Source organism: Danio rerio, chromosome 1 (genome assembly GCF_052040795.2).
Source record: "Danio rerio strain M-AB ecotype USA chromosome 1, GRCz13ab, whole genome shotgun sequence".
Lineage (NCBI taxonomy): Eukaryota > Metazoa > Chordata > Actinopteri > Cypriniformes > Danionidae > Danio > Danio rerio.
In genome coordinates, this window is record NC_141021.1 from 36,887,028 (window position 1) to 36,904,033 (window position 17,006).

A 17,006-nucleotide genomic window follows, 5' to 3' on the forward strand; every position below is an offset into this window, starting at 1 on the left:
TATTTAATAACAGTTTTGTGTTCAAATTACAGTTTTTTTACAATATATGACAGTTTTTTCAATACATTTAGACTTGTCGTTCCATGTACTATTTTTAAAATAGCATCTAAAACCCTAAAAGAGCCTAAAAGTTTTACAAGTTTAAGACGTTTTCAAAACAGTGCAAGCTTGTTATGAATTACAGGGATGTTACCGTCTTCATAACCACAGCCGCGTGTAAGTACAATTATAAAAGAAGATGCTTCAATCCTGATTTGTGGACATTAAATGAGATTTATTTTGTACATTAACACAACGGATATCCATACAGCAGTGAATATTAATTTGTATTCTGTCACATATGTGTGCTAAAACAGTGCAAATGCGTGCGCTGTGTGTGTGTCTGTCTGTGTTTGTTTGTGAGTGAGTGAACTTTATAAAAATATTGTTGTCATTGTTCTGCCACTCTGGTCTTGTAAATTCTTGTTTTAGTGGCAGAGTCCAGAGACTAGCTCTATGTCCTGTTGTGCTCGGCTCGAGTTTTCTTGGGTCGAGCACTTGTTTTGTCGTGTGTGTGTTTATCTCTGTATGAGCGCCATTTGTGAACACGCATGGACTGTGCTTGTCCCCGCTTGATGCGGGCACGTGAGGTCTTTGCGTGTTTGCAGGTGCGCACTCATGTCTGGGTGTTCACGTGGGTCTGTCTGCAGCGTGGTGTTTCATTCCTAGCGTCTCAGTCCAATTGGTTTAAGTTTCTGTCGGCACTGGGATGAAACATGCAGGCTGCGAGTGTGAGTGCATGGTGAGTGTTTTCATTCATTGTGTATCCGTGTCTTGCGTTCAGTCTTTCTGTTGGTGTTTTGTTTAGCACATGATGCGTGTTTACATGCACCACGTGCTTGTGTTGTCATGATTATGCGGTAAATGAGTTCTCGCATTGGCTGTGTGTTCTAGTCTTGTTTTGATGTGAGCCCATAGCTTGTGTTGTCTCTTTGTCATGTGCTCTCCCATCTATTGTCTAGTCACTCCTTGTTCACACATTATTAGTTAATTGTGTTCATCTGTTTGTGTGTTAATTTCCTTCTGCTTCCATTCTCCTCCTGTCTTCTGTCCTGTACCAGTTTGTCGTCAATATTTCCCTGTCCTGTGATATCCAGTCCTGCTTTGTCCTGCCAGCCCGATCAAGTTTGTTTTTTGCTTTTTTATTCATGTTTTCCCCCTCGGGGTAGTTTGTTTTGCCTTTTTGTTTTATTTGTATTTTATAATAAATCCTTATTTATCTGCAATTGGGTCCTCGCTCCTTTTTCCCCAAACCCCAACCAAAACAATTGTGTGTGACTCAGCATTCTCATCAACTCATTAACTTCACAACAAATACATCAAACAATAATTGGGAAAGTTCCTACTGTGGTATTTCTCACAAAAACGTTTCATGAGATCTGCTTCCTTCATGTCTGTCACTGTGCTGTTTATCTGATGCAGCCGAGGCGGAGATTGATGCACACTCTGACAGGCATGAGGGAATGAGGGGCAGGTAGAGCTAACATTAAAGAAACAGGCCACAATAACAGCTACATAGTGTTCAGAGCAGTAATTACGATATTCTGAAAGATATATATAATCTGATGGGTGTTTTGAGCTGAAACTTTACAGACTCGATCTGGAGACAAAATACTTTAAATCTTGAAAAAAGGGTAAAATAGATACCCTTTAATACTTTCCTAATCATATTGTCCAACATGTCATGAAATATTTCTATTTTTCATGAAGATAAATATTAAATTCATCATGAACTCACTCTCGGCCAACTCTCACTGGCTCTGTTTTCAGTCATAATGCCATTTTGTTCTTTCAGCCAAGTTCAGGCTCCTGCCCTTTCACTGCCTGACAACCCCGACAAAGGTCAGGCAGCCACAGAATCAGAAAAAAAATACTTTTCAGGGCTTCTTCGGCCCTGTATAATATTCCATTCTGAAATCAATCTCTGCCTCTGTAAATAGCGACGTGATGAGGCTTCATCATTTATTGAGGCCCTGCCTGTTCTCTACAGTCTCTCTGTCTTCAATATTTCCCTACAAAACCTACAAGTCTTCTCCTCACGTACGTCTAAAAGTAGTCAGATGTCACCTTCCGTCCCATTTCAATAAAAGATGAGCCGTCTCTCATGAGAGAGATTCAGCGAGTAGCATTTTCCTTAGCGCAGAGTCAAGTCAGACAAACAACATGGGGGTCTCATCAAACACCACTCCAATATATCTCCACAGAGCAAATTTGTAGAGACATAGTAGATGGAAGATAGACAGCATCGCACATTTAGATAAAGCTCTTGTGGTTACAGAGAGAACGAGAGAGACAGACTGAGGGAGAGATCATGTCACAGGTGGTAACCTTAGCAAAGCCAATGTCCTGTTCGCTTATTTTCTCTCCAAATCACTTTCGCTGATATCCCAGAAGACTCAATACTGCACATCACCAAACTCCGCTCTCTGCTGTTTATACCAGCTCCCTAAAATCCTCTCTTTGCAACTTACCATACCTAAAACCCTCCCGTTCCCTGTCCACCCCTTATATTTTCCCAGCTGTTTTAACAGTGAGAGATTGATTACTTTGACAGAGGTAGTGATTACCGTGCAGGCAGTCTCCGTGGGCTTCCAGAGTGAATATTTACCTGGGAGAAATTCAATCAGTCTGGCTAATGCCATTCACCCACTACTTTAATCTGCTCCAGGATTCAATTAGAGATCAGCTCCACCTTCCTGTGGGCGTCCCTTCAGTCACTGGGGTGAAAGAGGGGGAAAAAAGGAAAATGATTTCTGTTGAAGTGTACAGTGTTAGAGAGATGGCAGTATTTTTATTTACAGTATTAATTTTGTGTGTATATTATTGTTTGTATTGAGTGTGCATTTGCGCATGCACCATCTTAAGTGCAGAAGCTTATAGACTTTACTAATTGTACTAATTGTAAATGGCCTTAGATGCAGGTCTCTAATGGATTTTCTTTGTGTTTTTCTTGGGCTCTTCCACCTCACTAAACCATGATTGAGTGCATTATCTTCACATAGCATAAGCAGAGATGGATAATTATAATTATGAGCAAAATTTCAAAGCTTGTGCTAAAAGGGGGAAAAACATTTCACATAAATTGAAACATGGTATCGGAGCTTGATTTGTTTGCCAGAGCAGGTGCTATGATGTCCAAAAGCTGTTTGTTTTTTATTTTGTTAAAAACTGCATAACATAAATGTTTCATTTTTGTGCTGGTTTAAAAATCACAAAGACAGTCAGACTGACAGATAGACATAGATATGCACACACAATAAAACATTCATGTAAATGTTTGAATATATGTAAAGAGTTTAGAAAAAACTCTAAATGCCATGAGAAATTTTCTTTTAAAATGTGCATTTTTACCAGGCTCCTGTGTGTAGGTTCAGTAATTTCAGTTTTTTTGGCAAGGCAAAAGGTTATTTTTATTGTCTTTGATTGTCATTTCTGGCGGCACATAGCGGTTTTTGCATCTAAACTCTTCCTATATACAGTATATATATATATATATATATATATATATATATATATATATATATATATATATATATATATAGATGCAAAAATGCCTGCAATATTTATTCATTCATTTACATTTGGCTTAGTCCCTTTGTTAATCAGAGGTCGCCACAGCGGAATGAACCATCAACTTATCCAGCATATGTTTTACGCCACAGATGTCATGAGAAATATATTAATATATTTAAAGCAAATAGTGACTTTGTTCGAACGTACAAAAAGTGAATTGAATTGAACAGGGATGTCAACGAGGTACTTATAGATAGACTTGCAGTCAAAATTGTCACTTCAAGTGAAAGATTTGGCATTGGTTACATTTCTGGAGAACCTAAAACACATGTCTCCATGTGAGTTTGGTCACACTATATTTTTATGGTCTGTTTGTTGAATTTAAGTTACATTGCATCAACATGCCAACTAATTCTCATTAGATTATAAGTAGACTGTTAGCCTAAGGTTAGGGTTAGGGTTAGTGTAAGTTGACACGTACTTGCAAAGTTTCTTATCGTCAGTTGAATGTCTGTTGAAGGAGCAGTAACAACATATCAAGCAGACAGTCTACTTATACTCAAATGGACCATCAAAATAGTGTAACCGTGAGTTATGCTCAACTTTCAGATATGAAAGTACATCCACAAAAGAGTGTTGCAAAATTGTCCAGCATTAAGTAATCAAATTCACAACATGCAAGATTATTTTTGTTAAAATACTTTCAAGAGTTCACACTTAGCTGATGATTGGTAATAAGCTTGTTTGGCATGTTGTACCAGGAGAGAACCCTGAGCTTATAAAATCCTTGAGCCCTGGGCTCCCTCCAGTTAGCAGGGCGAGAGGGGAGTTTGAGCTCAGGTATATCTCGATAAACTCCCCTGACTTATTTCTGGCTAATGACAGATATAAGCATGGCTGAGGAGAGATATACGGCTTGCTAGGAGCTTGACTATGATGCCAATTTGGTATGTTCAATTTAATTAGGCTGCGTGTTTTTTGGACTGTGGGAGGCACCTGGAGAACTCGGAGCAAAACCCATGCAAGCGCGGGGAGAACGAGCAAACTCTGCACAAAAATGCCGACTGGTTCAGTAGGGACTTTAAGCAGAGACATTCTTGCTGTGAGATAACAGTGCTAATCACTGGACCACCATGTCGGCATCTAGAAAAGGGGGACGAATGAGGTTTTGGGAGGGGGGAGGTTCTTTAAGATGAAGATACTGGAAGAAGCAGGATATTTTTAGTGAGTTAGGAATCATCTGATGGTGTATCAATCATAAACAAATACAGAACAGCCGTAAACAATCATAAACACGTGCTCCTTTCTAAATTAGTTTTTAAATAAACCATACAAAAACACTAGAAGAGTGTTTTAGCTCTTATAGTACATTATCCCAAATGCTGTATTGTGTCGGGTGTTTGTTTTTGAGGTGCCTTATCAGGTTTGTTGTGTTAAATGTAGCCTTTTCATTTTTACCTCTTGCAATGCTAAGATGACCTATCTCACAGTTTGTGTTGTCATCATCAACTTTAGAATACCTCCAGACCACAGACATACGCACGCTTGCTGCTTTAAGTTGCTTCCATGTTCTACCTTGCCGCTATTTAAGCAATACCGTCTCTGCAACAAAATTATGTTATGCTGAACTCGTTGCTGTTTCTGCTGTTTCTGTAAAAAAGGAGGTCTAACTCAATGCCACCCCATAACTATAGATGTGCTAAACAAAAGAATGAGAATAAATATTTATTTATTTATTTATTTTATATATTTTTTTCAAGTCCATAAACAAGCTTAGAGAAAAAGCCATGCTTATTTTGGTAAGTCAGGTTTATAAATGGCAGATTCGCAATAATAAACCTGAGTTTACCTAAGTACTATATCTAAGTACTAACGTTGGTGAACTGAACAATATAAGTATAATCTACAAAACAGACAAGTTGAATAAACTTAAATATGCAAGTTTTGGGAGACTCCATTACTCAATTAAATTGAGACAATGAATTTACTCAATTAATTTAATTCAGTCAACTTATTAGGGTCTTCAGTGTAGCCTGCAATGCATTAAAACTTTTTATTGAAAGCAACAATTGGCAGTAAGCGTGCATTCTCTCTAGCTCTCTCTCTCGCGCACGCATGCGCAGTCAAGCACAATTTCAGTGTATTAGGCCTAGATAATGTTCTATTTTTTTTTATTGAGATTATCTGCAATTTCTGATCAGTTTCTCTCTTGCTATGTTGCAAGCCATAGTTTTTGATTATTATGTTTACATTATTTTATGTTTAAAACCAACGCGGCTCACTTGCTGTGAACTTGCTGTTAAGGAACCAGTTTAGGCGTGGACATTTAGTTTGGCTCATTGAAGTCAGGTTTTTGACTTTAATCCCCGCTTTTCTTAACCACTTTTTTTTTTAAACAGCCCCTTGGTTACATCTGATTCCAATTGAGTCCGAAACTGCATGATCAGGCCCGATTTCTGATCATGTGATTGGATCTGGACATCCCTAATAATAAGTTTTCAATAATTTAGCTCATTTATAAACATGGTTTCTGCATGAGTATCTGATGAATAGTATTATTTTGGTGAATACGGTGGAGCAAAGAGTCATGAGAGCGGTATGAGGCCAGTACCATAAGTGTTAACTATTGTCAGTTGTGTGCACCACTTGAGTCTCACAGAGGAGCTTTGAAAACTCGGGAAGAGACAGCAGTGAAAGATCAGAGAGGACCAGACCTAGAGCTTATGTTTGTTTTGCTTTCAGTTTGATGGTAGTTGTCATAAGGGACTCTTGCCGCCCATTTGTTTTGTGTTTATTTATTTATCAAAGTATTTTTAAGTTTGTTGGATCTCCGCCTTTTTCTTCCTGTCGGCCAGGGACTGATCAATCATTACAGTGGTGTCCAAAATGCAGGAGAAGGGTGGACATGTTGTCCAAATCCCCTCAAGGAGAGCAAGTGCTTGGGACTTAACCTAAGTGGGGAAGAAGCCTGTTGGTCTGCCACAAGTTGTTGAAAATGCTGAGAATTGCTGAGAATTAAACATGGTTTTACCCTGACCTGGGTCTATTCTTTTAATAAAACATATTTTCATTACTAACTAATTGTTTTTGTCTTTTAGGTCCGTCTCTGGTAGGTGTGGTGAGAAAAGACTGGGCATCTCAAACTAGTGTCGCCCTCTCATGGCAGGAAACTGAACAGCCACATGCTGCCATCTTGGACTATGAGATTAAGTATTATGAAAAGGTAATTAAACTACTTGATTCTCTAATACTGTAATAATGAACTGTAGGTTAAATCTTTTCCTTTTTCACTTGTTTAGGAACAGGAACAGTTAAGTTATTCATCTACACGTACAAAATCTCCAAGCGTGATAGTGACAGGACTGAAGCCCTCCACAGTTTATGCGTTTCATGTGCGCGCTCGAACCCTCGCTGGCTACAGCAGTTACAGCCCCAAGTTTGAGTTCGCCACAGGAGATGAAGGTAAGCATTTCTCTAAAATGCTTCATTTCAATACCTGTTAGCCTAAAATGCTGTAGTTATGTCCAATTTTCTGAAATTGTGGTCATACCATGTCAGCTGCGTGAATAGAGTTTTAAACAAATGTTTGAAGAGAACGTTTTCTGTTTACTGTGAATGCCCTGTGATTTCAGTACTTCACTATTGCTGTTGGGCTTATCTTAGCGCACAGTATGTAAATACCACAGACCTGTCAGCTGGCATTAAGCCGTTTCGGAGTCTTAATAAAATGAGCTTGCAAATGTATGAACACATGTCACTCACCTATCACAAACATGAACCTTATTGAAAAAAAGACTTTATTGTTTTGTGCTTCTTTCTCTTCTTTTATCTCTTTTTCTTTGACTTGTGCACACACACTCACACAAACACTATTGCAATCTCTCTCTCTCCTCTCTCTCTCACGCTTTCAGACTCTGAGGAGGCAGTTGATCAGGGCCAGGTGTTGGTGATTGTTACAGCCACAGTGGGGGGCTTCTCTCTCCTCGTCATTCTCACCCTCTTTCTTCTCATCACTGGCAGGTAATGAGGGAGCAAATAATGAGAGGGCAAGTAAATATGCTCCAGGATAGATGAACAGATGTCATGCTTATGCATTTGCTCTATCTATCTCTCTATCTCTCTATCTATCTATATATCTATCTATATATCTATCTATCTATCTATCTATCTATCTATCTATCTATCTATCTATCTATCTATCTATCTATCTATCTATCTGTCTGTCTGTCTGTCGGTCTGTCTGTCTGTCTGTCTGTCTGTCTGTCTGTCTGTCTGTCTGTCTGTCTGTCGGTCTGTCTGTCTGTCTGTCTCTGTCTGTCTGTCTGTCTGTCGGTCCATCTGTCAATCTATCTATCTTTCTGCCTGTCTGCCTGTCTGTCTGTCTGTCTGTCTGTCTGTCCGTTTTATTTCGTCTGTCAGTTCATTCCTTTACCCGTCTGTCTATCTATGGCTATATGTGTCATGGATATGTCTTTTCGTTCATTCACTCGTTTACCCTTAATTTAGCTGCTTGCTTATCCAGCCATCTTCTAATAGGCCTGTTGGCCACGGAGCACCTTCCTATTTTCCGATTGGCTGAGCCATGTCGCTGCCTAATTAGTCGGAATGCTGCAGGCTCCCGGCAGCGTCCGTGTCTGCTGCCATGAAATGTCCTGCTGTGAGACTGACAGCAAGCTTAAACATGCCACACAGTCCTGTGATTCGCAATATCAGCATGTGCAGTGCGCTGTGTGAAACCTCAGTCAGCCAGAGCCCCGGTGCCATCACATCCTCACACAGCTGCAGGGGCTGATGGCACCGTGTTCAGCTGCTGGAGCAGATTTGCAGGGAGCAAAATCTGGTTTCGAGCACTTCTCAAATAAATCAGGGGCTCATGATGATGGACAGAACCAGTGTCCTCATTTGTCGAGCAACCAAATTAATTTACAAATGAATGCTCTTGAGATGTTCATCATTTTAATTTCGACATTTCAGCAGCCGTTCAGCCATACTATGTCTTGTTTTATGGTTACATGATTGCTGTCCATTCAGCACCATGGACAGAGACAATGGCTTCAGCACCACAGACACTAGCTGCAGAACCATGTACAGTGATTAAGCCATTCATTCATTTGTTTTCCTTCGGCTTAGTCTCTTTATTCATCAGTGGTCGCCAAAGCGGAATGAACAGCCAATTTATCCTGCATATGTTTTACGTAGCAGATGCCCTTCCAGCTGCAACCCAGTACTGGGAAACATCCATACACACTCATTCACAAACATACACATACATACATTCACATACATTTACATAGATACATATCAGCCAATTTAGTTGAGTTTTCAGTGACCTTCTTGCTGTGAGGCGACAGTGCTAACCACTAAGTCATCATGATTAAGCCATTTCATTATATCATCATTTTATTATATATTATATTTATTATTTTTATTATTTATTTTGACTACTCCTTAGTTGTTTGTAACACACAAATGTCATACCTGTTTAATGTTATTATAATTTACATTTCATACTTGCATCAATTCAGGGCTTTTCAGTTTAGACATTGTCTTATAATATATTATATTTTTCAAATAAACAATTTTGAAGCTGATCTAGTTCTGTGATGAATTTGTATCAAGACAATTTTTTTTATTTATTATTACTATTCAAAAGTTAACCCATTTAGGACCACCGACAACGTTAGTTGCCAAAGTTCATAGTTGACATTTTAATGATAAATAAAAGATTTCAAGAAAGAAAAACAGGAATTGATTTAATTCCTGTCATGTAAGGCTTTCAACTTCCTACCCCTCATTCCAGGATGCAAAATGAAGGCAAACCGTTCCGTATAAAGGCATGTTTCATGTTACTAAAAAATATTTTTTATTCACAAATATATATCATCATAATCATGAGGGTCTCTAGATTCATCCAAACAAAACAAATCTTTCAATAAATCTATAGTTTTTTTTTTCCTATAATTTGTCATAAGTTCACGTGGCAACAAATATTGCAAATGTGCAAATACCTTGTAAGTATATAAATCATGGAAAATTAGGGTATACTGTGTTAACAAGTTAATAAAGGTTATTAATTTTGTTTAATGATTTATGTTTTCACAATACCCCATCTAAAAATAACTTAACCCTTCAACTGACAATATTACTTCAAATTAGACTTTTTTAATTTAATAATTTATTGATATAATAAATTGATATAATAATACATAATGTAATACACAGCAAAATCCCCTCAGAGTAAAATCAACTTCTCCCATTGGTCTCATTCCCACAAAGAGTGTTTAAGTAACACTAGAGCAGAGTAAAATGTTGAGTGAACAGAGAATAATGAACTCCTGCTGTTAATGAGAAGAATCAGTGAAGAAAACACAAAACTAAAACTGAATCCAGTCACAACCTTACAGTAGGTCCTGCTGTACACACAAACATAGGTATTATCTAAATCACAGCTTTTTCTACACAAGTTGACTGTTCATCTACACAAAACCACAAACACTGTAACCAAAAGTTTTGATTGTTCTGACAGGGTGAAAATTTCAAAAGCTCCAGGGTCTTTGTTTTTTTTTAAATAAAACAAGAAATAAAAGTTTTTTGTTTACAAAAATAACTTGTGGACATGGCCTAAGAGGAACTCAACTGAAAACTTGTTAAATCTCTCAAAATCTCAGCTTATTAGGGTCATTACAAAACTCCACAAACAGCATCAGCAGCTTCATTTTGTACTAACCTACTAACTAACTAACTACTAACTAACTAGACTATTTCTGTCATTCAGAGATTTACTAAAATACTAGTTTTGTTAGAAATCATCATTTTGGAGTGCAGTATTAAATTTACTTTTGCCCTTTGAGTCATTGTTTTTTCTTTGACTGCTGTAATTATGCAGTTCTAATAGAGTGGTTTTCTAGTTTTAAACAATGCATGTGTTTTGGAATATAAATTAATCTGTTGAAAGCAGTTGTTTTAAGTTATAATGCTAACTCAAACACTGCATGTTCTCGTTCTATGCAAATTTTACATTGAAGGGTTTTTACAACATATTTGCCCACCTGTAAATATAGCTGCTGCGTATTTAAAATATAATTTTCTTGGACAAAAAAAAAAATCAAAAACCTACAGAAAATAAATCCAAAGCATGTTAATATAGGACACTATTAACAAGGCTACATGCATGAAACCACTTTAAAAAATTTGAGCACAAATGGGTTAAACATCTTATACGCACCACCTACAACAATGCTTATAGAGCTTTCAGAAATAAGAATAAAGAAAATCATTTGTGGGGGGACACAGTGGCACAGTATGTAGGGCTGTTGCCTCACAGCAAGAAGGTCGCTGGTTTGAGCCTCGGCTGTGTCAGTTGGCATTACCTCCGGGTGCTCCGGTTTCCCCCACAAGTCTAAAGACATACAGTACAGGTGAATTAAGTAGGGTAAATTGTCCGTAGTGTGTGTGTGTGTGTGTGTGTGTGTGTGTGTGTGTGTGAATGAGTGTGAATGGATGTTTCCCAGTCATGGGTTGAGGCTGGTAGGGCATCCGCTGTGTATAAACGTGCTGGATAAGTTGGCAGTTTATTCCGCTGTGGCGACCCAAGATTAATAAAGGGACTAAGTCGAAAAGAAAATGAATGAATGAATGAATGAATGAACGAACGAACGAACGTGTCTAGATGGGATTTATATGCACAAAATATCCACATATGCACTAGTCTGTTACATTTCTCTTTGCTCCTACAGGTGCCAGTGGTACATAAAATCAAAGATAAAGTCAGAAGACAAAAAAAGGACTCAATATCAAAACGGGCACGGTATGAGATCTTAATTGCATACACATAATATATTTTCACATATACAGTTACTTAGCAATATATATATAATTTGTAACCTTTGACTTGTTTTTATAGTGCCATTCCCAGGATTAAAGACGTACATTGACCCTGACACTTATGAGGACCCTTCACAGGCCGTTCATGAGTTTGCCAAGGAAATCGATCCATCTCGTATCCGAATCGAAAGGGTCATCGGAGCAGGTCAGATCTCTTTTTACAGCTATGCCTCAGCAGCCCATAATCCACTCCAGCTTTTTCTTCATCCAAAATTAATTATTTCTAACTCATGACATGTTTAGTTACAAGATAAAGTTATTTTAAAATAAATTATGTATATTTCTCTCTCTTTTAGTCTCCAGATTCAGGCTTTGGTTGCAATTTTGTGTCTAATTAAAATACATTTCAAATCATTTTCCCAGTTAAGCCCTTAACTGCCTCTCTGAAAAATCACTTTGTTATTCTCCGAAGACAAAATGATTTGAATCTAATCTTCAGTGAGATAAGTAGGAAATAATTCAATGCAAAATAATTGTCCCAAAGAGTCCCTTTGTTTGATATAGTTTGACTGCCACCTAGTGTTTAGTATGTTAAATTACAACCCGCAACTACAACACTGAATATGAACTTGTGAGCGTGTTTCCTGGCACATCCTGATTTTACAGTTTGACACTTTCCTGATTCACCACATTTTGCAAATAACATTATTTATGTTTTAAAAAATGAATTTCTAAACCTAACTCTAACTATATTCCTGAAATCCTGATATGAACTATGTAGGAACATCTCATCCTGATTGTAAGCTTAAACTTGACATAATTTTAACCTGTTCCTCAAATCTGATTGGTTGATTTTAATGTTCCAAGATTAACAATCACAGTGATCAAACTTCTTGCATTTGGTAAAATCAGGTTGTGCTTGTGTCCTGCAGGCGAGTTCGGCGAGGTGTGCAGTGGCCGTCTCCGTATACCAGGAAAAAAGGAAATTCCTGTGGCTATAAAGACATTGAAGGGAGGATACACTGAACGTCAGAGAAGAGACTTTCTGCGAGAGGCGAGCATCATGGGACAGTTCGATAACCCTAACATCATCCATCTGGAGGGTGTAGTCACAAAGAGTAAGAGAAGTTTGGTCTATGAATGATTGTTTGTTTGATTGATTGATTGATTGATTGATTGATTGATTGATTGATTGATTGATTGATTGATTGATTGATTGACAGAACAGTCTTTTATTAATTAAAAAAATATAGATGTCACATGATCCTTTAGAATTATTCTGTTGATTTTTATCCTCATCAATGTTAAAAACTAATAGGACCTTTGTATTAACCATGACAGAAAACACTTCTATCTTAAAAAATATTCTACCTTACCATTTTCTTTACCATCACTTTTGATATATTGAACATTAAAAAGAAAAAAATATATAAATACAACATCAAATCAAAAAAAGTTGGAACAATTTGGAAAACACAAAATTAAAAAAGAAAGTATTTCTACATTTACTTTAACCTGTATTTCATTGCAGGCAATGCAACAAACATTATTTAATGTGTTCCTTATGATTTTTTTATTATAATTTCTTTTTTTTAAATAAACATTACAAAAAAGTTGGAACAGTAAAGGATTATACAACTTTATAATGTTGCTATTGCTTTTCACAACACTTAAAAGATGTTTAGAGACTCAAGACACTAAGTGATGAAATGTTTTAGGTGTAATTTTGTTCCATTCATCCTGCAAACAAGTCTTAATGGTGGGCAGCAGCAAGGGGTCTTTGTTGTCACATTTTGCACTTCAAAATGCACCACACATTCTCTATTGTAGACAGGTCGGGACTGCAGGCAGGCCAGTCAAGTACCTGTATCCTCTTCCACCACAGCCAGGACTTTGTTATGTGTGCAGAATGTGGTTTTGCATTGTCTTGTTGAAATATGCATGGGCATCCCTGGAAAATGAGGCATCATATTGTGCTCCAAAATTCCTATGTACTTTTCAGCAATAATGGTGTCATCACAGTTGAAGTTCTGTATTTCTCTACTTCATTAAAAGTGCAAGTTACTTTTGCCAAACACACTGGCACAACCCAATAACTTGCTGGTAACAGCATGTAAGGATAATTTTCTAGTTTAGTTTAGAATACACATCCATTTCTCCTAAAAAAATACCTGAAATAGTGATTTATCTGACCACAGCTATCCCAGATGCCTCGATGGCGCATCTGGACACTGTTAATATAGGGCTTCTTTTTGACACAGTACAGTTTTAACTAGCATTTGTGGATGTAACTATGTATTGTGATACTTGACAAAGGTCTGCCAAAGTAGTCCTCAGCCCAAGTGGTGATATTGCTTATAGATAAATGATGATTCTTGATGCAGTGCCACCTGAAGGATCGAAGATTACCGTAGTTTAGCTTAGGCTTGCGCCTTTGTGCTTTACTCACAAAAACTACCCCAGATTCCTTGAATTTTTGTTATGTAATGCACTGTTGAAATACAAGTGAAATATCCAAATGCCCTAATACATTTTTGAGGACCATTATTTTTAAACATTTCAATAATGTTCTCAAGTACTTGTTGGCAAACTGGCGATCCTCTGCCCATCTTTGCTCTTAAAGGACTAGACCTTTCTAGAATGCTGCTTTTGTACCAAGTCATTATTACAATCACCTGTTGATGTCATCTCTTTCGAATCACATCATTTAACTAATTTACCTGATAACTAACCCTAAACTGCTCCTGTCCCAGCTTTTTTTGGAATGTGTTGCAGGTCTAAACGTCAGGAAAGGATGTATATTTACAAATGAAATTAAGCTGACCAAGCAAAACATGAAATATGGTGTTCATGTTGTCTGCAATGAATGCAAGTCAACGTAAATTTGGAAATCAGTACTTATTTTATTTGGGATTTCCCTACTGTCTCAACTTTTACTGATTTGGGGTTGTGCATTTTACTTCTAACACATTTTTAGATTTGTAAGCATTTACATTGTGTTACAAATATGTATTTGTAATAACCCTATGCATGGTCTTTCTGTCAAGATTAAATTTAACACATGAAATATTATTTGATATAACCTTAATATAACTTTGTCTGAATATTATGGCAGGCAAAAAAAAAAACATGAATTAAAAGATAACAAAATCATGAAACTCAGTTTTTTTATTTCAGTGATGTTACACATTGTTTGTATGAAACTAATTACAGAATAAGTTGAATCATCATTGGCCCAAAGCCATTTTTTCTCTGATACATGTTTGTGTGCTTAGTTTAATACACTCACAGCTATGCTCTGACATGGAAACAAATACTGATTTCATGCTACACATTTCCTGCTTCCCATTATAACTCAGAAGAAAAACAGAAAAAGAAAAAAAGTGATTGTAGTTTTATCCTGTCTTTCATTTTATCCAACATTTTCTGCCTACCTAAAATGAGCAGATGTTAAATTAGCATTATATCACAAAAAATAAATACTGCTGATGAAGCCTTCAGAACTTTTGCATTCGACATTGTGGAAATGACCAGTCCTTTAAGACAGCAATGAATAATGTAGTGATGTCTGTCCCATTTCTCTCAGTATCTTTCCATGAAACTTTGTCCATTACTTACAGGTGTCCTGTTTTCCTCTTTGTAGGTCGGCCTGTGATGATTGTGGTGGAATACATGGAGAATGGCTCCTTGGACTCTTTTCTGAGGGTATGAAAACTTTGAAAATTGCAAACATTTTGAAAATCTGTAATTCCTCACTTATGTCACCTACATTCATTTTATAGTGAGAGTTTTTTTTTTCTATTGCGACAACAGATTGATATTTTAAATAAAATGCCTTTTGGAAGTTGACATATCCTGCATTGTTGTAGTCTAAAACAGTGATTGTCACCCAGGGAGCAAACTTCTAAGGAGTCTTTAAGATCTCGTAAAATAATATTTCAAAAATCACCACATTTTAAGATATTTATATTATCTTTCTCAAATTTTTGTCAATGTAATACTTCCCAGCAACAATATATACAGTGGGTGAAATTGGTAGCAAAAAAAAATGTAAATTAATTGACTGAAATGAAAATGTAGGCAAAAAATAACAATGACAGCATAAAAAGTATTCATTCATTTTCTTTTCGGCTTAGTCCCTTTAATAATCCGGGGTCGCCACAGCGGAATGAACTGCCAACTTATCCAGCACGTTTTTATGCAGCGGATGCCCTTCCAGCCGCAACCCATCTCTGGGAAAGCATGGAATGTATAGAACGTAAAGTTTACTGTACGTTCAAATTACATTAATGCTATAAAACAGTAGTTTAGTGCACTTATTTCTGTTGTTTCATTTTTTAATTATCTGATTGTTAGGATGAAGGAGTCATTGAATAACTTACATTGTCACTCTTAATATTTAATCATTGAAGATAAAGAACAGTTGTTGTCTCTGATGTTAAACATCTAGGAGTAAGGTTTAGTGTGGATCAGTTCACTGCTCTCATGACAACACAACAAATTCAGGACAATGTACAATGATAAAACAAAAACTAGGAAGCAAAAAATAGACTTCAGGAGGGGGAAAGGCCAACAAACAACAAACAAAAGTAAACTCTAGCTAGTTAGGGAGTAAAACTGTCTAAACTGACAAAGTAAAAATTAATCAACAGCAGAAATGTACACAAACTGCCTAACAAAACATAAACATGCGAGAAAAAAAGGGTTTTAAAAATAAAATAGCACCCACCTCCCTATGGCTTACAAACACAAAGGTAAATTTCAATAGCAAATTGGAAGTGGTTTCAAATTCTTTACAAAGTAGCGATGGCTGACATGAAATTGATGCTTTGACACAGTGTGGATATCCCAAAGCGGAAACACTGCACCGTAGCATCCTCCAAAACACCTAGGTCACATGACTAAAGTGATTCAAAACTCACAGGTCACGTGACTAAAGTGCTTCAAAAATCTATTAACCCATTATCTCTGTATGGTAGTCAAGAACTCTCACCACTCACTAAATCACTTGAAGCTTCAACTCTACAACGTGGGGTTTAATGTCCCAGGGTAATATATAAAAAAATTACCACTAGATTTCACTGTAGAGTGGGGTTTCGGAACATTTCGAAGCTTCGACACATTTGCTTCGAATGTTTCAGTGTTTCATGAAGCCTCCCTTTTCCTACCACTATCATTTAAGATGATTTGGCAGATCCTGGATCTTTTAATCTTGATAACTGATCTCTGGCTAATTTGGTTCTTCAAACAAGTTCACAAATCAGATTTAAATGTCTGGATAAACTGATCTGACATCGCTGCGTGTGTTATGAAGAACAGATTTATTGATCCTTGAAATCATGATCAGCAATGCAACGATCGGCTGACAGCACAGCAGCGTAATGACATCATCTGATTAATGTTCAATTATCCATGTGAGCGAAATTACATAAAATTAGCAGTAAAGGGTTTTTTAAAAATGACACGCAATAACTTTCCACATTTGTTGTGAGCTACATACTTTACACCTTCATATGTCAAGAGTATTTATCATGTATTACAATGCTCATCAATGTATTTAGTTTTACATTTAGAGAAGATTTTCTTTATTATAGTCGCCTATATATATATATATATATATATATATATAT

General features: G+C 36.8%; 1 protein-coding gene across 4 annotated transcripts in view; it reads left to right on the forward strand.

The window, feature by feature from the left end:
- epha6 (eph receptor A6) overlaps window positions 1-17,006 on the forward strand; it is a 237,470-nt gene that overhangs the window by 205,837 nt on the left and 14,627 nt on the right. For 3 of the 4 annotated variants that reach the window (XM_087237326.1, XM_087237327.1, XM_087237328.1), the window contains exons 6-12: window positions 6,651-6,775; window positions 6,852-7,014; window positions 7,464-7,572; window positions 11,289-11,359; window positions 11,456-11,581; window positions 12,309-12,494; window positions 15,020-15,081. In XM_087237326.1, coding sequence (XP_087093452.1) covers window positions 6,651-6,775; window positions 6,852-7,014; window positions 7,464-7,572; window positions 11,289-11,359; window positions 11,456-11,581; window positions 12,309-12,494; window positions 15,020-15,081 — 842 coding nt within the window. Of the gene's footprint in view, window positions 1-6,650; window positions 6,776-6,851; window positions 7,015-7,463; window positions 7,573-11,288; window positions 11,360-11,455; window positions 11,582-12,308; window positions 13,224-13,261; window positions 14,736-15,019; window positions 15,082-17,006 lie in introns of those variants that run through there. The other variant, XR_015476684.1, reaches the window with a different exon arrangement.